We start from the raw sequence: 22,662 nt of genomic DNA, 5'->3' as shown, positions 1-22,662 counted from the left end.
ATCTGTTGCTGCTAGTCCTAAGGTACTCCATGCTGCTACTGCTTAGATGGGTTTGCCATAGAGAGACAGGGGAGCAGGATTTCTTCCTCTCTGTGTGATGATGTAAATAGCTAGTCTGAACTCAATGCATACTAAGTCAGAGGAAAATCAGAGATGGAGCCTGATGTAATGTGAGAGGATCATGATGTAGGTGGAACAGGCCCTGATTCCAGTGATGTGTCACTTACTGGGCTGCATTTTCCTGTTTAAATACAATCAGTGTTTTTTTTCAGTAGGAGATTATCACTACAGGACAAGCTACCTCATGCTTCTTAGTCCACCTCTACCCAAACCACTGACTAATGGCTTTCTTTCAATATACAGTGAATAAAAAAGCTGCTAATCAGTGGTAGGGGTGGAGTTACACAGGTCTCAACATTCTGAGCTCCGTTAAGTCTTCAGCAGAGAAAACTGTTTGTCACAACCACAAGGGTTGGTAGAGAGGATGGCACAACAAACACCAACAATGGGATGGGAAACGGGGGAGGAAGGCCCTAATAGTAGGGAAAGAGGGATGGCCTATCCCAGCCTGTGCCTATCCCTAAGCTCCCCTAACACCCTATGTGAGTCCTTCCCCTTGCCGCCATAATGAACCTGGTCCCTAGCTGTCACCTCACTTAACCCTGGCTAGTGCACTGGCTGGCAAGGAGGCTAGCCTCACCACTGCAGATGATACAAGCACAGGGGATAGTGACAAACATGAGAGAGACAGAGAAAATACATAAGTAACTTAGCTCCAGGTGCCGCCGCCAAGCTCCACACTGCAGAGGACAAAGAAAACAGGACCCAGAAATCCACAGAAGTAGCTGACACCAGAGATCTGCACACTCCAGGGCTGGCCTACATACAGTTACATCCATATATATTTGGACAGAGACAACATTTTTCTAATTTTGGTTATAGACATTACCACAATGAATTTTAAACAAAACAATTCTGATTCAGTTGAAGTTCAGACTTTCAGCTTTCATTGAGGGTATCCACATTAAAATTGGATGAAGGGTTTAGGAGTTTCAGCTCCTTAACATGTGCCACCCTGTTTTTAAAGGGATCAAAAGTAATTGGACAATTGACCCCAAGGCTATTTCATGGAGAGGTGTGGACAATCCCATCGTTATTTCATTCTCAATTAAGCAGATAAAAGGCCTGGAGTTGATTTGAGGTGTGGTGGTTGCATTTAGAAGGTTTTGCTGTGAAATAAACATGTGGTCAAAGGAGCTCTCCATGCAGGTTAAACAAGCCATCCTTAAGCTGCAAAAACAGAATAAACCCATCCGAGAAATTGATACAATATTAGGAGTGGCAAAATCTACAGTTTGGTACATCCTGAGAAAGAAAGCACTGGTGAACTCATCAATGCAAAAAGACCTGGGCACCCACGGAAGACAACAGTGGTGGTTGATAGCAGAATAATCTCCATGGTGAAGAGAAACCCCTTCACAACAACCAACCAAGTGAACAACACTCTCCAGGAGGTTGGCATATCATATATCCAAATATATCATAAAAAGAAGACTGCATGAAAGTAAATACGGAGGGTTCACTGCACGGTGCAAGCCACTCTTAAGCATCAAGAGTAAAAAGGCTAGACTGGACTTTGCTAAAAATCATCTAAAAAAGCCAGTACAGTTCTGGAAGAACATTCTTTGGACAGATGAAACCAAGATCAACCTCTACCAGAATGATGGAAAGAGAAAAGTATGGCGAAGGCATGGTACAGCTCATGATCCAAAGCATACCACATCATCTGTAAAACACGGCAGAGGCAGTGTGATGGCTTGGGCATGCATGGCTGCCAGTTGCACTGGGTCACTAGTGTTTATTGATGTTGTGACACAGGACATAAGCAGCCGAATGAATTTTGAGGTATTCAGAGACATATTGTGTGCTCAGATCCAGCCAAATGCAGCCAAACTGATTGGTCGTCGTTTCATACTACAGATGGACAATGACCCAAAACATAAAGCTAAAGCAACCCAGGAGTTTATTAAAGCAAAGAAGTGGTATATTCTTGAATGGCCAAGCCAGTCACCTGATCTCAACCCAATTGAGCATGCATTTCACTTGTTAAAGACTAAACTTCAGACAGAAAGGCCCACAAACAAACAGCAACTGAAAACCACCGCAGTGAAGGCCTGGGAGAGCATCAAAAAGGATGAAACACAGCATCTGGTGATGTCCATAAGTTCAAGACTTCAGGCAGTCATTGCCAACAAAGGGTTTTCAACCAAGTACTAAAAATGAACATTTTATTAAAAATGATTTAATCTGTCCAATTACTTTTGGTCCCTTAAAAACAGGGTGGCACATGTTAAGGAGCTGAAACTCCTAAACCCTTCATCCAATTTTAATGTGGATACCCTCAAATGAAAGCTGAAAGTCTGAACTTCAACTGCATCTGAATTGTTTTGTTTAAAATTCATTGTGGTAATGTCTATAACCAAAATTAGAAAAATGTTGTCTCTGTCCAAATATATATGGACGTAGCTGTAGAATATCTCTATCACCAACAGTCAGCTGATGCATCATGTGACTATTTAAAGGATGGTGGGAGTGGTCACCACCCACATCAGCTGATCTAGCAACTCAGCAGCTTGCAGCAAGGGATACTGACATTAACCCATGTTGCATTAACCCATGCTGGCACGAAAGCAAAAAACAATGTTTAAATTAAAGCAGAGTCAGAGCTGTCACAAATCCAAAAATGGATCGTGACAGTACCCCCTGGACCCTTAACATCGGACCTCACCGGAAACAACATATGGTGAGGATGCCTAAACCCACTAACATTCACCTCTGCAGTCACCTGATTCTCAGGTTTACAGCAAAGCCAGCCCGATGGTGACAGAAATAATGTAGGCTCCCGAACAACGACCTGTGGAATACTTTCAGCATCTGCATTTCTGGGGGTAACTCTAGATGAGAGTGGCCGACACCCGATACAGCCCGATCACCCTAGAACTCCAGGTCTCAGATGTATACTTCCACTTGATGCTTTTAGTGGACACCCACACGTACTCATCACAGGTCTGGATCTGAACATTTATTTCCAGGCGTATGTTTGCCAACAGACAGTAATTTCCTTGAGAATGTCACCAAACTCATACCCTCACTATATTCAGGGGGAACCACCACTCTCCCCTGATCCCTCCTCTTGAGAGGACACCGAGACTCAGGGTTCACTTGTGGTGAGGATTGAATCCTGCCCCTATTCTCTGACAGCACCTTATCTGCCTCCACTGGAGAAGAAGGGGTAGGTTTGAGAAGGACGGCAGAGACAGTAGCTCCCAGGCAACAGTCCTTTCAAGACTGATCCCAACTCACCACTTCCCTAGGCGCTAATCTATGACCGGATTGTGTCTCTTCAGCCAGGGAAGGCCTAAGATGATGGGAGTTGGCTACCCTCCAAGATGTAGCATGACAGGGACTCTTCATGAAGAGTCCCTATACGCAGGTTAATATTGTCTACAACTTGGGTCAGACTCCTCTGGCTGAGAGGGACAGAGTCAATACCATGAATGGGTCTCGCCAGCGTCTTACTGATCAGACAGTAGGTTTGAACAAAGCGTGAATCCACTAGATTGACCTCAAGCTCCTGTATAGTATAGATTGTATAGCAAAAACCTTCTAACAGATTCCCTTTAATTTACATCTTTTTTTAATCTTTTCACCTCATTTTCCAGATACTCTAACAGTTCCTTATTTTGTGTCTTACATACTATTTGTTAGCCAAAAATGTAAATACTACTTATACAGTGCCTTGCGAAAATATTCGGCCCCCTGGAACTTTTCAACCTTTTTCCACATATCACGCTTCTAACATAAAGATACCAAATGTAAATTTTTGGTGAAGAAACAACAAGTGGAACACAATTGTGAAATTGAACAAAATGTATTGGTTATTTAAAATTTTTGTGGAAATTAAAAAACTGAAAAGTGGGGCGTGCAATATTATTCGGCCCCTTTAACGTAATACTTTGTTGCGCCACCTTTTGTTGCGATTACAGCTGCAAGTGGCTTGGGGTATGTCTCTATCAGTTTTGTACATTGAGAGACTGAAATTCTTGCCCATTCTTCCTTGGAAAAGAGCTCGAGCTCAGTGAGGTTTGATGGAGATCGTTTGTGAACATGAGTTTTCAGCTCTTTCCACAGATTCTCGATTGGATTGAGGTCTGGACTTTGACTTGGCCATTCTAACACCTGGATACGTTTATTTGTGAACCATTCCATTGTAGATTTTCCTTTATGTTTGGAATCATTGTCTTGTGTGAAGACAAATCTCCGTCCCAGTCTCAGGTCTTTTGCAGACTCCAACAGGGTTTTCTTCAAGAATGGTCCTGTATTTGGCTCCATCCATCTTCCCATCAATTTTAACCATCTTCCCTGTCCCTGCTGAAGAAAAGCAGGCCCAAACCATAATGCTGCCACCACCATGTTTGACAGTGGGGATGGTGTGTTCAAGGTGATGAGCTGTGTTGCCTTTACACCAAACATATAGTTTGGCATTGTTGCCAAAAAGTTTGATTTTGGTTTCATCTGACCAGAGCACCTTCTTCCACGTTTGGTGTGTCTCCCAGGTGGCTTGTTTCAAACTTTAAACAACACTTTTCATGGATATTTTTGAGAAATGGCTTTCTTCTTGCCACTCTTCCATAAAGGCCCGATTTGTGCAGTGTACGACTGATTGTTGTCCTATGGACAGACTGTCCCACCTCAGCTGTAGATCTCTGCAGTTCATCCAGAGTGATCATAGGCCTCTTGGATGCATCTCTGATCAGTCTTCTCCTTGATTGAGATGAAAATTTAGAGGGACAGCCGGGTCTTGGTAGATTTGCAGTGGTATGATACTCCTTCCATTTCAACATGCACAGTGCTCCTTGGGATGTTTATAGGTTTTTGAAATCATTTTGTATCCAAATCCGGCTTTAAACTTCTCCACAACAGTATCACGGACCTGCCTGTTGTGTTCCTTGGTCGCCATGATGCTTTGTTCTTCAAACAGAACCCTGAGACTATCACAGAGCACGTGTATTTATACAGAGACTTGATTACACACAGGTGGATTATATTTATTATCATTAGGCATTTAGAACAACATTGGATCATTCAGAGATCCACAATGAACTTCTGGAGTGAGTTTGCTGCACTGAAAGTAAAGGGACCAAATAATATTGCACGACCCACTTTTTAGTTTTTGAATTTCCACAAAAATTAAAAAAAAAAACAATAAATTTCGTTCAACTTCACAATTGTGTTCCACTTGTTGCTGATTCTTCACCAAAAATTTACATTTGGTATCTTTATGTTTGAAGCATGATATGTGGGAAAAGGTTGAAAAGTTCCAGGGGGCCAAATACTTTCGCAAGGCACTGTAGAAATAAGGTCTATGTAACATTACTTTAACCCCTTAATGACCAAGGAAATTTTTTGAAATCTGACCATTGTCACTTTCGTTGGTAATAACTCTGCAATGCTTCAACATACCCCATTAATTTGGATATTGTTTTTTCGTGACACATTATACTTTATGATAATGGTACACTTAGGTTGATATGTTTTTTGTTTTTTTTATAAAAATATGAGAAATTTGGCAAAAATTCAAAAAATAGCAATTTTCAAACTTTGAATGATTATCCATTTAATCCAGATAGTCAAACCACACAAAAACATAACATTTCCCTCATGTCTGCTTTACATCAGCACCATTTGTAAAATGCTGTTTTATTTTGTCAACATTTTAAATGGTTTAAAAATTTAGTGTTAATTTTTCATTTTTTTCAAGGAAATTTACAAAACTTATTTTTTTAGGGACCAACTCAGTTTTGAAATAACTTTGGGGGTCCTATATATTGGAATCCCCCAAAAGTGATGCCATTTTATAAACAGCGCCCCTCAACATATTCAAAATTGATTTCAGGTAGTTTATTAACCCTTTCAGGAATTAATGCAAAGTGATATGACAGGAATGAAAACATTTATTTTTACCACCAGCAAATTGTCTCTTCAGAGAGGAAGAGGACGAGAACTCTAGTGCCACCGACAGGAATTAGCAATCCTAAAAGTCAATGTCGACCCTTTGCAGACACTGGGTTTCGGGGTGCTGCACCTCGTCAGTGCAAAGTGTGAGAACCAAATCTCACACTTTAGACTAACGAGGGGCAGCACCCCAAAACACAGTGTCTGCAAATTGAGATTCTGGTTTGGCTTTTATCCTAAGTCATGTTATAAGGTTTGTTAAAGGGTCGACATTGACTTTTAGGATTGCTACTTCTTATAGGTGGCACTAGAATTCTAGTCCTATTCTTCTCCGAAGAGACAATTTGCATATTTCTTGCTTGATATGTCACTCTCCGCAAGGAGAAACGTTACCCTTGGATCACATTTTTACCACCTAAATGTTTCTAGTGTCTGAACAGGCTGCTAAAGCTGGAAGGCCTTCATTTGGCCATGAATTGCCATTGCAAACATCAGGACAACAAGATCAAGATCTCAGGGGTTAAAGAGGGAGCCCTCACACTCTGTTAACCAACTATATGTCACTAGTCACTATTTACATCAGTATTTAAGGGGTTAAATGGCCATGGATGGTGCCAACACTGATCATGGCTCAGCAAGTTGTCAGCTATAGTGCACAGCTAATAGCTGCTGGATTGTCACCCATTGAAGGATGCTATTCTCTTACATCGCTTGTCAGTTTTAAGTCGTTTTGGTGGTCATTAAGGGGTTAAATGAAAGAAAGTGCAAAAAATCATAAATTCAATGTCAGCTTTCCTGTGTGACGCTGAGTCGCTTCTCACAGACAAGCTGCGAGGTGGGGAAATCGAGGAGCCTGAGGTCAAATGCCAGGACAGTACGTCAAAGACAAAAAGGGATAATACAAATGAATAGTCAAAGTCCGAGTCAAATAACTAAGGTCAGAGTAAGTCAAAGGCTAAAGGGGTAATGCAACCAAGTAGTCAACTAGGCAAATCTGAGTTCTGGTAACAAAGATCAGAATATCAGAACACAAGAGCAAAAAACCATCGAGCAAAGGTATGACTGGTAATGGTCTGACTATTGCCAGCAAGCTAAATAGCAAGGTAATAACCCGGAATGGGTGACACCTGGATAAAACCTTGCCCTGCAAGCCCGGCTGATAGGACAGCTGAGCTGTCACTGAAAATACTGACAGCCCAGCACAACCCTGCCTCTGATTGGGCGGTTGGACTGTCACTCAAAATATGGACAGCCCCCTTACAACACCGTGAGTGGTGGAATCGTGACATCCTGCCTTTAATGGGGTTGTCTCAAGGTGCAACTTCCGGATCACACAGGTCCTAGAACCCAGCTGCTTGTTTTGCTGGGGACGTAGTGTGCTCCTGAAAGTTGATAGATCAGACCAGAAGCATTGTTGAGCTGCTGGACCGAACTGTGGCCTTCCCAAGGCTGCCTCTGAAGTATGGAAGAAGCATTGTGGGATTGAAGCTGGCTGAACCCAGCCAGTTTCAAAGCAAAGATTCTGCTTATGCCGTGCACTCCTTGCCTACGAAACAAGCCAGATTGAGACTGCAGGGTGGACAGTAACCCAGACATCAAGTTTTACACTATAAAACTACAAATCCCTCTGCTCTTGAGAACAGAGAGGATTTTTAATAAGTGGTGAATTGCAAAGTTGCTTGTTTGCATAAGTACTTTGCAATTTTACCCATTTGTGAACTTGAGACAACTCCTTTTATATGTTCCATGTATATCAGCATGTACAGTATGACTATGTGCAGACTACTGTATTCATATATCTAAGTTGCTATAAATAAAAACTTTACATCTTTTGACTTTTAACCCTTAAATATTAATGCTGCATCTGTTGTTCTCAGTCATAAATATATATCTTTTAAGCTGTGAAGAAATGGAATTAGAGGTCACGGGGTTATGTCTGTGACCTTTTTATCTTCAGTAATAGAATTGGGTGCAATCCCCAGTGACTGTAATACTGTAATAAGCAGGGCTATAAACAGTGATAATGCGCCATCTGCAAGCTACAGGTCAAGGATGGAACATTTAAAAATTAACTTAAGAAATACCTTTGTTACATGTCTCACCAGCTGCATTATGAAATCTTTTTCTTCCATGTTCTACAATAACATCTGACTAGTTGCCAGGGAACACAACTATTTTCCCTATCTTTTTAGAGAATCATTTTCAGCTTTAACCCCTTCCTGACATGTGAGTGAAATGTACATCACATGCAGGTCTATGAAGAGGCTCAGGAACTGAACTTCTCCCATATGGGGTGGGTGCTGGCTGTGTTACCTGCCACTAAGGGCGCAGTCAGACCGCCGTATAGATTAAAGCAAATTCAGAATACAATGCACGGACTGACTGGCGGCTCTCCCGACCCCAGAGCGACATCTGCATGGAAACACATGAAGTTGTCAAGCTCGGGTCAGGAGAGCCAACACTACACTACACTACAGTTCAATCCTGATCTCATTTATATGGCCGTATCAGAACAGACCAGAGCAAGCTCTGATTATTTCGGTGTAACCATTTCTACAAAACAACCAAAATTACACGTTTGGTAGCCCCATAATTGTTCAGATCTTAAGGATCTTGTTACTAGGTCATTTTACTGGACAATCAAATCTATGAAAACAAAATTTAAAAAAAACAACACCGGAAGTGTGTTATTTTTTCCCCCATTTTACCGCACATGTAATTTTTTTAGCCATTTTTTTGGACACTATCTGGTAAAATAAATTGTGTAATTCTAAACTACATCTCTGCCTGCAAAAGACGGCGGGAAAAAAAGTTAAGGTATGTGCCCACGGTCAGGAAATAGCAGTGATTTTGAAGCAGCGTATTTTCGAGTTATGCAGCGTCAAATAGAAGTACACTGTGCTTGTATCATAGAACGCAGTGTTTTGGACGCAGCGCAGGTGAGCTGCATCCAAAACGCTGCTATTCCTGTTCATGGGCAAGTACCCTTATAGCTTTGGGATGAAGGGGAGTAAAAAAAACAAAAGTGCATAGATTAGAAATGGCACAGGCAGGAAGAAAGGGCTAGGTATGCGATACTGCATGTAATTTCGTGCCTAGAAGAATGATCTCTGCCAGTGATATCGGAAGGTAACTTCGCCACTGAACCATGAATAACAACAATTCGTTGCTCAAGTGACGTTTTATTGATCTCCAACCAATACAAACAGACATGAACATCTGATGATTCGACCACTATGGTCTTTGTCAGGGATATCTGTGCAAAATAAGGTTTACATACATTGTGTGAGCTGTACATATAAATAGAGAATATATACAAATTTACAATATATGAACACATGATCATAATTATTCAAAGAATGGTTATAAAATATAATATCATATAATTCTAAGCAAGGTAAGTATTCATTATAGAAAAGCATACGTGTATCACATCCAGTCCGGAGAGCATTTCTAGGAGAGGAATTTCTCTTTGGGATCTATATTAGAACATAATGAAAGGAAAACAAGGTAGATGGAAAAGACATAGATCTCGTAGAGATAATCCTATCCTTCTTTACTTCAGACCCTCTCTGGTCTTTCCAAATATGATACACTGACCACTGACAGTGTATACTGTATAGCGGGTGAAATAAGTATTGAACACACCACCAATTTTCTAGTTAAAGATATTTCTAAAGGTGCTATTGACATGAAATTCTCATCAGATATCGGTAACAACCCATCCAATTCACAGGGGAAAAGAAATCAAACTGTAGGTGTCCATACATTATGTTATCTACTATATAATTGTCTAAGGGTCACTTCCGTCTGTCTGTCTGTCCCGATATTCATTGGTCGCGGCCTCTGTTTGTCATGGAATCCAAGTCGCTGAATGGTCTCGCCAGCTGCCTTTCATGGCTGCCGTGACCAATCAGCGACGGCCACCGTCCTATTAGTCCCTCCCTACTCCCCTGCAGTCAGTGCCTGCCGCCCGCATACTCCCCTCCGGTCATACACACACCCCCTGCAGTGTGCGCTGGGCCTAGCACTGCATGCCCTGTGCACCACGGTCTCCCCCCGTAGACCCCGGCAGTGCCAGTCTCCTGCCCGCACACAGCTCAGGTGGTGGGCTCCACATTCCCACCAGCCTGGCACACCGCCCTCATCCTCCCAGGCCTGTCCCCTGCTTACCATCACCCCGTACTTGAGAGTGATGCCCTGCAGGGTGTCCCCAGGGCAGACCGGGTGCTCTATGTACCTCTCGGTCCAGGGCACCGTCACGCTGGCTGTGCTCCCGTACGAGGGTGTTTTGGTCCGGGCCAGGCTCAGAGACATCTCCGCTTCAGATTCACACAAGTCAAACAGGCTTACCCATAAATCAGGATGACTCCCTCAGATTCCACAAGCGGCCCCCTGACGCACGTTTCGCGGTCTGCTTTTTCAAAAGGGGTGACACCCCTGATTTATGGGTAAGCCTGTTTCACTTGTGTCAGTGTCCATATTCACTAACATGGTGGCACTTTATAATTATAGCACTATGGACAGTTTTACTGAGGCTTTTAAGACTATGGAATGATTCCATGAGTCTGCAATGTGATGTGGTAACTTCTCTGGCTGTACCTTGGATCTAATGTGTTTTACTCCCTCCTATTCCCCAAGTATACCACAAGTTTCCTCTACACCCCATTTTTTGGCTATATGCCTGCTCCGTAATAATGTATTATGATATTACTTGTTAGTATTGGTTTAAATAAAATTTGTACAATTTTATGAACATGATTTGTGGGATTTTATTACTCCGTTCTCTTGTGCTGTGTGTGTTTTGGAGTTCCCTGAATTGTCCTGAAGATTTGGACCCTATCACTGGGGGAGGTATAATATTGTACTCCTGGCCACAAATATACTATAAGTTTTTTGAGTTTTGTGTCAAATCCCTGTGCGGCTGTAGCACCGGGCACAGTCCCGCCATCTTCTGCGGAGAAATACACTCTCCGGTAACGGTAAGAGCACTACATGTACTGAACTGGAGCCTCCACTGCCAGCAGCCGCCGGCAGGGGGCGCTCCTCTCATCCAGCACGGGGAAGCGCGACCGTGTTATCCCGGGACCCCCCGGTGTGGAGCACGTGTCCGTGAATGCTCCGCCCCTGGCGGCATCTCCAGGCTGCACGGTGTGCACGACGAGCATGCTGCAACCTCAAGACACAGTAGTGTTGTGAATTCTGTGGCTGAATTCACTCCTGTGGTCACAAGTGGTACTGCAGCTTCTGAGCTTCCTCCCTCAGGTGTTCTGGTGAGCTCGTTAACTGCTTCATTACTTAACTCCGCCTGATGCTGCTATCCTTGCTCCTTGTCAATGTTTCAGTGTTGGATCTGAGCTTCTCCTGATTGTTCCTGTGACCTGCTGCTCTGTATAGCTAAGTGCTTTTTGCTTTTTTTGTTGCTTTTTTTCTGTGCAGCTTGTCTTTTGTTTTGCTGGAAGCTCTGAGACGCAAAGGGTGTACCGCCGTGCCGTTAGTTCGGCACGGTGGGTTTTTTTTGCCCCCTTTGCGTGGTTTTGCTTTAGGGTTTTTTGTAGACTGCAAAGTTCGCTTTACTGTCCTCGCTCTGTCCTAGAATATCGGGCCCCACTTTGCTGAATCTATTTCATCCCTACGTTTTGTCTTTTCATCTTACTCACAGTCATTATATGTGGGGGGCTGCCTTTTCCTTTGGGGAATTTCTCTGGGGCAAGTCAGGCCTATTTTTCTATCTTCAGGCTAGCTAGTTTCTTAGGCTGTGCCGAGTTGCCTAGGTAGTTGTTAGGCGCAATCCACAGACGCTTTTAGTTGTGTTTAGGATAGGATCAGGTGTGCAGTCTACAGAGTTTCCACGTCTCAGAGCTCGTTCTTGTATTTTTGGGTATTTGTCAGATCACTGTGTGCGCTCTGATCGCTAAGCACACTGTGTTTCTGGATTGCCTTCATAACACCTGTCATTAGCAAACATAACACAGTAGCATTCATCTTATTTACTCTATCAGTGCTGTTAGTATTACTCTTATATTATGGGCAATATACTACGTGTCTGTGCTGTATACTACGTGTCTGTGCTGCATACTACGTGACTGGGCAATATACTACGTGACTGGGCAATATACTACGTGGCTGGGCAATATACTACGTGGCTGGGCAATATACTACGTGGTTGGCCAATATACTACCTGGCTGGGCAATATACTACGTGGCTGGGCAATATACTATGTGGACATGCATATTCTAGAATACCCGATGTGTTAGAATCGGGCCACCATCTAGTATGTAATAATGAGAAATGACAGGGAAAACGTATTGAATAAATACGTGCAAAAAGCCATAAAAATCATGACACCAGCTGAAATCTATTAGTAATTAGAAAGCAATCTTGCCACTTAGTACAAAATATCAGCTGGTTCTACTGATAGTCAACATTAAAGTTTGCTCAACAACATTTAGACAAGCCTGTGATATACTGGGAGAATATAGTCTGGTCAGATGAGACCAAAATTCAACTCTTTGGTTGCCATAATACACACCATGTTTGGAGGCGTCTTGAAGCTGTCATCACTAATAAAGGCTTTTGTACGAAGTATTAAATACATTTCAGTACGTGTGTGTCCAATACTTTTTCTCTGTCATTTCTCATTATTACACATATCTTAATTTATGGACATCTATAGTCCGATTTCCTTGCCTTTGTGGATTGGATGGGTTGCTACTGATATCTAGGGAGAATTTCATATCAATAGCACCTTTACAAAATTGGTGATGTGTTCAATACACATTTCATCCATTGTACCTTTTCTAAAATGAATACTTAGCTTGCTTAGAAATCTATTATATTTTGTGAAGATTCCATGATTAATTATGATCACGTGTTACAAAATTCTCCTATCATGTATGTACAGCTTACACAATGTATCTACTCCTTATTTTGCACAGGCACTCTTTACAAAGACTATAGTGGTCGAAACGTTGTTTGTTTATTTGATCGGAAGTTGAGCAACGAATTGTCCTCATTCATACTTCAGTGCCGAAGTTACCTTCAAATAACCGGCAGGAAGAAGTTATAGAATTTGTAGACCCAGACGTAGATTGTTAGCAGTACACAAAATCTATACTCATATACAATGCACTTACAGAAGCCAGTCAACAGCGATGATAAGAGTGACGTCCTCCGCGGGAAGCCCTACAGCACTTAGAACGATCACCATGGTAACCAAGCCGGCCTGAGGTACGCCGGCCGCTCCGACACTGGCTGCAGTTGCTGTCACACTGTAAAAACAACGTAAGTGTTAAGTCAAAAACACAAGTTTGATTTAAAGGGTGTGTGCCAAATTTGGTAACTATCTCCTATTCATAGGGAGGTTCGACACTCAGGGATCAGGAATTTATCCCCTATCCTAGGAATAGGGCGTAACTGTTAAACATGAAAAAAATCTTTTAATGATGGACATTCTGTACATAAGATAACACAAGAAATTGTAATAAAACAGATGCATAAAAAAAAGATAGAATTGGCAAGTTATACTTTAATTGGGGTCTATGCAGCGATAAAGACCGAACATCGCGTTTTAGCGCTAATGATGAAGAAATGCTAAAGGCTTTCCACGAACTAACACATAAGCGATTTGCCATGATTAACAGACCTAATTGTGACAATCTGACCAACATCCAGGTTCATGTCATTCAGCTGTGCTATGAACACTGCTGCCACCGCCTCATACAGAGCTGTGCCATCCATGTTGATCGTGGCTCCCACTGGTAGAACAAATCTTGTTATCCGTTTGTCCACCCGGTTCTTCTCCTCAGCACAGCGGAAAGTTACTGGTAAAGTTGCTGAGCTGAAAATCATTGACACACAATGTTAAAAGACACATGCCCGAGGTTGGCTGCACTACTAGAAGTCATAATATGGACATCGGGCTAGTTCTCACTACTTCTCACACAGTACAGACCGCTTCAGTCTTATCCATGTCGATATAGGACATACTGTATGTATTATTCCATATACATTAAGAGGAAAAATGAAGAAAAGGTACCAGTTCTATAGAACACTACTTTTCAGCATGATTTCCAGCATGGTGGGCTATAGACAACCTACAGTAAAGGTAGTGATGGGGCAACAAACCTGCTTCCCATTTAACATTTTGCACTTAAAATCTACATAGCTTTACTTGACATGTACTGATGTATCCATATTGCTTCCATTTTTTGCACATTTAGGACATCTAAAACTATCTTTCATTTGACTTGTGATGCTTTTTGTTTTAATGCAGAGATTGGGGCTTTACTGGTGAGGAAGCTTCCTAGTTGTAGGTGAGATTGAGAGGATGAGGCAGTTTGGTCATAATTTATCATACATTACACAGGCCTTTCTGTGGCTGCAGCAATTTTTAGTTTTGGTTTCTGTGATGTGTTACCTACTAGACTTTGTGCTGTACTTTCAATACTATCAGTGTTTTATCAGGAGGAGATTATGCCCCGTGCTTCCTGGTCCAACCCCATCCCCACAATGATTAGCAGATTAGTGTCAATTTACAATGAACATAATAAGCTGTGGCATGGGTGGGGTTAGCTTTCCGAATACAGCAGAGAAAACTCTGGTTATATCACAACTACTGCACCCAGTAAATTAAGTGATACATCGTTGGAATCAGGGTTGTTGTTCCTACATCAGGCTGCTCTCAGATAAGGTAGCAAAAACCTGCTGACAGATTACCATTAACAATTTGACACATCTTTGGTTGCTCTTGCATCGGAAATTAGAGATTAACCATCACATGCTGGTATAAATCTGTCAGTTACTGAAGCCCATGCCCCCTCCAGCTAAACTTTGCCCAACTTTCTTGACACTTTTGTGGTGAAATGATAAGAGATGTGAAAAGTCACAAATTGTAGTGCTTTATGTTGTAACTTTTCTTTGCCATATTAGTGTCATTTGATGAATTCCTCCTGCAGTCTTTTCTTTTTTTTGTATAATATTGAAAGCAAAAAATTATCGAGAACTAAGATTTCTAAAATGAACACGTAATAAAAGAATGACTTACCTTGATGATATCATAAGTGCTGTAAGAAGAGCTTGCGCCATACCCATTGCAAAACGGAAAGGATTCTTCCGCACTATTACTAAATAAATAAGTGGCAACACTATAATGGAATGAATGGCAAGTCTGTAAGAAAAGAAACGACATAAAGAAAGTGTTAACCTGCTTCTATAAAAGTCATTTTAACCATCACCAAGACTTGAAGCTCGCTATGTGTTCATAAAATAATATGTTTGGGCACAAGAATACATTTTACGGGTACTATTTGCTATTGCATTAGGTATACATGCTATTTTGATTTTTTTGTTTTAATTTTTACCATCAACAGAAAAGTTAAAATGTCAGTTTAATAAATATTACATAAGGAACATACCCGCTGAGCACTGTTGCCATATAAAGACCAAGCTTGCGGAAAATCTCCCAGTCATTAACTTCAATTATCTTCCCTGCTATCAAAAACAAGATACCAAGGGGCATGTACCTAAAATGTATCAAAGAAATAAATATAAAAAAAGTTATCCTTGTAGTATCAATGACAGTCTGATGTAAACTAGTGGGTATATATGTATATAACAGAAAAGTGAATATATTCGCAGGACCCTGTCCGCTGGATAAGAGTACCGTCTGAACCGCCTCCTACTTTCCGGCATCCCTAGCTCCTCTTTTGCTACCTATGGTTTTCCACAGGACTATAGCTAAACCATCATGCAGAGAAATAATCATTCAATGATTGTTGGCTGAGAGCAGTAATTCAGCCCCGGAGATATTAGAGGGAAGGGAACAAGAGATCCCACCTGACCTAATATAAACATTATGCAGTGAAGCGCTAACATCCGGTTGGTGGTTCTGGTGATGTATTCATGTATTGATGGTGTTTCTGATGTTTTTCTGTACTGTTGGTGGTTGTGATACAGTATTCTTGTACTCTTGGTGGTTCTGGCGCTGTATTTCTGTACTGCTGGTGCTTCAGGTGATGTATTTCTGTACAGTTAGAAGTTCTGTATTCATGTACTGTTATTGATTCTGATCCTGTAGATATGTAGAAATCCATAACTTGTCAGATAACATGACTGCTAATAAAGTATTGTGCCATCTGACAAGTTAAAGGTTACTACATCTGTATTTATATTAGGAGCATTCATTATAAAATGAAGCACTGTAGCATCCCAAACCCTAATGGCGTGTAATATACTTGTCAGAATTCGGATCTGCTTGCAGGTTCCAACGGTCGCCACAAATATATTTTTTTTAATTTTAACTGGCAGATAAATAAAAATGTTTGTTGTTGCACATAAATACAAAAAAGATGCTGGGACAAAATCACTACAACTATGACATACTAGCATAGTTGAAGAGGTGCGAAACCGGCTAAATAAGATTAAAATAGATAAATCTCCGGGTCCGGATGGCACACACCCACGAGTACTAAGAGAACTAAGTAATGTAATAGATAAACCATTATTTCTTATTTTTAGGGACTCTATAGCGACGGGGTCTGTTCCGCAGGACTGGCGCATAGCAAATGTGGTGCCAATATTCAAAAAGGGCTCTAAAAGTGAACCTGGAAATTATAGGCCAGTAAGTCTAACCTCTATTGTTGGTAAAATATTTGAAGGGTTTCTGAGGGATGTTATTCTGGATTATCTCAATGAGAATAACTGTTTAACTCCATATCAGCATGGGTTTATGAGAAATCGCTCCTGTCAAACCAATCTAATCAGTTTTTATGAAGAGGTAAGCTATAGGCTGGACCACGGTGAGTCATTAGACGTGGTATATCTCAATTTTTCCAAAGCGTTTGATACCGTGCCGCACAAGAGGTTGGTACACAAAATGAGAATGCTTGGTCTGGGGGAAAATGTGTGTAAATGGGTTAGTAACTGGCTTAGTGATAGAAAGCAAAGGGTGGTTATAAATGGTATAGTCTCTAACTGGGTTGCTGTGACCAGTGGGGTACCGCAGGGGTCAGTATTGGGACCTGTTCTCTTCAACATATTCATTAATGATCTGGTAGAAGGTTTACACAGTAAAATATCGATATTTGCAGATGATACAAAACTATGTAAAGCAGTTAATACAAGAGAAGATAGTATTCTGCTACAGATGGATCTGGATAAGTTGGAAACTTGGGCTGAAAGGTGGCAGATGAGGTTTAACAATGATAAATGTAAGGTTATACACATGGGAAGAAGGAATTAATATCACCATTACACACTGAATGGGAAACCACTGGGTAAATCTGACAGGGAGAAGGACTTGGGGATCCTAGTTAATGATAAACTTACCTGGAGCAGCCAGTGCCAGGCAGCAGCTGCCAAGGCAAACAGGATCATGGGGTGCATTAAAAGAGGTCTGGATACACATGATGAGAGCATTATACTGCCTCTGTACAAATCCCTAGTTAGACCGCACATGGAGTACTGTGTCCAGTTTTGGGCACCGGTGCTCAGGAAGGATATAATGGAACTAGAGAGAGTACAAAGTAGGGTAACAAAATTAATAAAGGGGATGGGAGAACTACAATACCCAGATAGATTAGCGAAATTAGGATTATTTAGTCTAGAAAAAAGACGACTGAGGGGCGATCTAATAACCATGTATAAGTATATAAGGGGACAATACAAATATCTCGCTGAGGATCTGTTTATACCAAGGAAGGTGACGGGCACAAGGGGGCATTCTTTGCGTCTGGAGGAGAGAAGGTTTTTCCACCAACATAGAAGAGGATTCTTTACTGTTAGGGCAGTGAGAATCTGGAATTGCTTGCCTGAGGAGGTGGTGATGGCGAACTCAGTCGAGGGGTTCAAGAGAGGCCTGGATGTCTTCCTGGAGCAGAACAATATTGTATCATACAATTATTAGGTTCTGTAGAAGGACGTAGATCTGGGGATTTATTATGATGGAATATAGGCTGAACTGGATGGACAAATGTCTTTTTTCGGCCTTACTAACTATGTTACTATGTTACTATGTTACATATGACTACTTATTTAAGGAAAAGGCATTTTGACCATCACGTACCACATGATGATCTGGACTATTTGCATCGTTGCATCATTTAGTGCATTGAAGAAATCCACCAAAACTTGTCCCTTTTCTCCCATCTTTCCAATGACAACTCCAAATACGATACAAAAAACGATGAGGCCCAAGACATTGACTCCATCAGTGTATAGACCAACAATTTTGTATTCCTTTGTCTTGTTCTGCAAAGGTAAAAATAATCCTGACTTTAAAAAGTATAAGACTGCCTGTTATAAGTCTCATCATATAAAGGCACGGATGATTGACCTCGTGGAGACCAAAACATCCAACACCGTGGAGACACCATCACGTGTTTCTCAACGCAGTGATCCAGAACACTGCCCCCAAATATGCAAATGCATGTAGAGGAGCTGCGGAGACACCATCACATGTTTCTCAACGCAGGCAGTGAATAGCCAGGCCTTTCCCCGGGAAGGAACAACCAAGTGAAGGGCAGCATCCAATAAAGGAAAACATCCAATAAAGGAAAACCACCTATGCCAAGCATGGTATCCATCCACAGACAGCCTGGCTATTCACTGCTTGCGTTGAGAAACACGTGATGGTGTCTCCGTGGCTCCTCTACATAAGTCTCATCATACACATGAATGTATGCTCCACCTCACCTATATATGCTGCTTTCTTCTACACACCTTGCTGCCTGTACTGCATTCTGTATGCTATAGAGACTACTCTTAATGTCAGGTCCAATCATCACATGACTTATCTATAAATCATACACTTTATAATGATATACATTGTACCCACACCCAAGAGCTACCAAGGAACATGCAGCACATTTGCCTTCTAGAGTTGCTTTATTCGCAGTGACAATGGAGTTGTGCCTTAAGCTGACTATTGCATAGTCCAGATGCCACTTCAGTTTTTCTACATTCTGCATTTTTGAAAAGATGTATTAAAATAATAATATACCATGTAAGCCCAAAAAATGGATACTTCATTAAGCTAGCTGGTTTAACATGAATTCATTCTGCTAGACATCCATTACATCAATATAATACATTTTAATAGAAACTGCATATTACCTTCGGTTCTTCTGTCGCAAACAGATTGAAAGTATCATTCTTCTCAATGGTGCTGTTTTTGTCAGGTTCTTTTGATGGTTTGATCTCTTCACGCTTGGTCTTGTACTGTAATAGAAAATGTTCTTTGTCTTTTGCTCTTCAAAAGTATATAAAAAAGACACATAAATGGTCGTGTTTGAGCAAGCTGACATAAAGGCTGATTCTGGGACATGAGAGAATTATCAATAGTAATCTTTTTAGACATGACATCAAGTAATGAATGAAAAGGCTACTTTTTTTAGTTTAGTTATTTGTTTAGATTTTATTTGTTACATCCCCGAATTGCTCAGTCGCCACACTTCTGCTTATAGAGAGCTTTTTGTCTAGATTTACATTCAACTACTAATTAGTTGGGACTACTTTGTGACCTGTAGGCATCATGTCATAGAGCAGGAGGATCAGGGAAGATCTATAACTAAAGGTACCTTCACACTGAGCAACTTTAGAACGATAACGAGAGCAATCCATGACGTTGCAGCGTCCTGGCTAGCGATATCGTTGTGTTTGACACGCAGCAGTGATCAGGATCCTGCTGTGACATCGCTGGTCGTAGCTAGAAGGCCAGAACTTTATTTCGTCGCTGGATCACCCGCTGACATCGCTGAATCGGCGTGTCTTCAGCGATGTCTTCACTGGTAACCAGGGTAAATATCGGGTTACTAAGCGCAGGGCCGTGCTTAGTAACCCGATATTTACCCTGGTTACCATTGTAAATGTAAAAAAAAAAAAAAACAGTACATACTTACATTCCGGTGTCTGTCACGTCCCCCGGCGTCAGCTTCCCTGCACTGTGTCAGCGCTGGCCGGCCGTAAAGCAGAGCACAGCGGTGCTTTACGGCCGGCGCTTACACAGTGCAGGGAAGCTGACGCTGGGGGACGCGACAGACACCGGAATGTAAGTATGTACTGTTTTTTTTTTTACATTTACAATGGTAACCAGGGTAAACATCAGGTTACTAAGCGCGGCCCTGCGCTTAGTAACCCGATGTTTACCCTGGTTACCCGGGGACTTCGGCATCGTTGGTCGCTGGAGAGCTGTCTGTGTGACAGCTCTCCAGCGACCACACAATGACCTAAACAGCGACGCTGCAGCGATCGGCATCGTTGTCTATATCGCTGCAGCGTCGCTTAATATGACGGTACCTTAATTGGTGTGAAAATATTCAGTATAACCTGTCACTTATTCATTGAAATCTCTGCTGACTGTGGGATTACGAGTCCCGTGGGCGGTCCTACTCAGTGTCAGCCTTCCTTGTATAAGACACGGTGTAGCACCACCCACTGGACTCCGAAGCCCAGAATGAGGAGGGATTTTAATAATTGGATTATAAGGTATGTTGAATCTTTCCCCACAAGCCTGTCAGACATCATCAATGTGAAAGGTCTTCTATAATATTATTTCAGGGCTGTTTCAGAAGGCAAACCTATCTCTAAAACATCCATCCTGTTAATCAGACATTTGTCTGAGGACCTCTGATGATAAGTGGTCACAGCAGAATACAGGTCATATGGACAACGGTTGTCTTGAGAAAATAATTTTATCAACCCCTTCCTAAATTATTTAAACCTCAAAGGTACATACAGTAGGTGCATTACAATACATCGTTCAGTCCTTTTGCAGATAGGTTTCTTGTAATGCTGATTTAGGAAGTTGTTAAGGACCATTTTCACCTAACAGTGAATTGCAGAGGGATCTTATGGATGATCGTTCTATCGATCATTTGTTTTCTCTATTGTCTGTGTCTCATCTCTGTGGACAGGGGGGGGAAAAGGACCTGCTAATAATCATTTTTAGGTCTGTAAACTGTGGAAATTGCTTACATTCAGATAAAAACAGCTTTACAAACTGAAAACATGACATAAAAACTCTTTAAGGCTACGTTCAGACTAGCGTTGTGCTAGTGTGCGTCGGGTTAGCGTCGGGCGACGCAGCGGCGACGCACGCGTCATGCGCCCCTATGTTTAACATGGGGGACGCATGCGTTTTTGTTTGTTGCGTTTTGCGACAAATGCGTCTTTTTTGCCGCAAGCGTCGGACCAAAAAAACGCAACAAGTTGCATTTTTCTTGCGTCCGATTTTTGGCAAAAAACGACGCACGCGTCGCAAAACGCAGCGTTTTTGCGTGCGTTTTGCCGCGTTTTTGCATGCGTTGTGCGTTGCGTCGCCGACGCAGCGGCGCACAACGCTAGTCTGAATGTAGCCTAACATCACTCAAGTTCATTGATATATACAGTATTTATATCTATATATCATAACCAGTGAGTACAATGTGATTTTTTTATATTTTAACCGTTTTACTAGATTCCTCCAGAAAATGTCAAATGTCCTGAAAATGTCAAATTTGCCAGAATATAAAATTTTTATATTTTTAATTTTTATTTACTAAGATATATTAACACATTATGCAACAGCTCAGCTTAACCCTCAAAGTTAAATTATCAAGTTCTTTCTCAAGACGTTATGTTTGCCAAGAACAAAGCATGGTATAAACAAAATCTTCTAAAATAGTAACATACCCCGTACAGCAAATAAGAAATGGCTATACAGCACTGATGGTAATAAATACAGGGCATTGTCTTACCTGTTGGAAGCATGCCTGGACAAGATTTTCTGGGAACATATTCCTAAGAGGTAAGTGTATGTTCAATAAAAAGCGATATAACAATAATAATGACTTGTTAATAGACAAACAACATGGATATGTCTACACTTGTTCTACTACTGTAACGTTGAAAAGCCTAGGGTAGAATATGCAGCAGCTACTGGTAAATGTCAAACATAAAAATAGATACCAATAAAAGTAAAATTAATTGAGACATCAATCCCATCTAAAAATGGTGCAATAAATCCAAATAATATATGTCGTAGTAACTCCCACAGCCAAAAACCCATCTCCAGTCTCCAACTGTTAATAATAATAATAATAATAATAATAATTTTCTAGCATTTAGTAATATTACATTGGAATACCATGTTTTTGGAAAAGAAAATTGTAACCAATTGTACATGTTTTGAAGTTATTTGCATTATCCTTCAATTCTGTGAATTGTGAAGGTGACAATAGTGGTACGGTCACATACAGTGGGGGAAATAAGTATTTCATCCCTTGCTAATTTTGAAAGTTTGCCCCCTGACAAAGACATGAACAGTCTATACCGTATATACTCAAGTATAAGCCGACCCGAGTATAAGCCGAGACCCCTAATTTTGCCACAAAAAAACTGGGAAAACTTAATGACTCGAGTATAAGCCTAGGGTAGGAAAATGCAGCAGCTACCGGTAAATTTCAAAAATAAAAATAGATACCAATAAAAGTAAAATTAATTAAGACATCAGTAGGTTAAGTGTTTTTGAATATCCATATTGAATCAGGAGCCCCATATAATGCTCCATACAGTTCATGATGGGCCCATAAGATGCTCCATACAAAATACGTCCCATACAATGCTGCACAAATGTTGATTATGGCCCCATAAGATGCTCCATACAGACA

At 41.3% G+C, this 22,662-nt stretch overlaps 1 protein-coding gene across 1 annotated transcript in view; it reads right to left on the bottom strand.

The window, feature by feature from the left end:
* The window catches only part of SLC1A1 (solute carrier family 1 member 1), a 104,588-nt gene that overhangs the window by 6,589 nt on the left and 75,337 nt on the right, over positions 1–22,662 (bottom strand). The window contains exons 5-11 of the mRNA XM_069764185.1: positions 21,751–21,793; positions 19,130–19,234; positions 18,081–18,265; positions 15,433–15,540; positions 15,063–15,185; positions 13,662–13,856; positions 13,153–13,287 (exon numbers count right to left, since the gene is read on the bottom strand). Coding sequence (XP_069620286.1) covers positions 13,153–13,287; positions 13,662–13,856; positions 15,063–15,185; positions 15,433–15,540; positions 18,081–18,265; positions 19,130–19,234; positions 21,751–21,793 — 894 coding nt within the window. The remainder of the gene's footprint in view (positions 1–13,152; positions 13,288–13,661; positions 13,857–15,062; positions 15,186–15,432; positions 15,541–18,080; positions 18,266–19,129; positions 19,235–21,750; positions 21,794–22,662) is intronic.

The sequence above is a fragment of the Ranitomeya imitator genome, chromosome 1 (genome assembly GCF_032444005.1).
Source record: "Ranitomeya imitator isolate aRanImi1 chromosome 1, aRanImi1.pri, whole genome shotgun sequence".
Lineage (NCBI taxonomy): Eukaryota > Metazoa > Chordata > Amphibia > Anura > Dendrobatidae > Ranitomeya > Ranitomeya imitator.
This window is presented reverse-complemented; position numbering and strand designations above follow the sequence as displayed.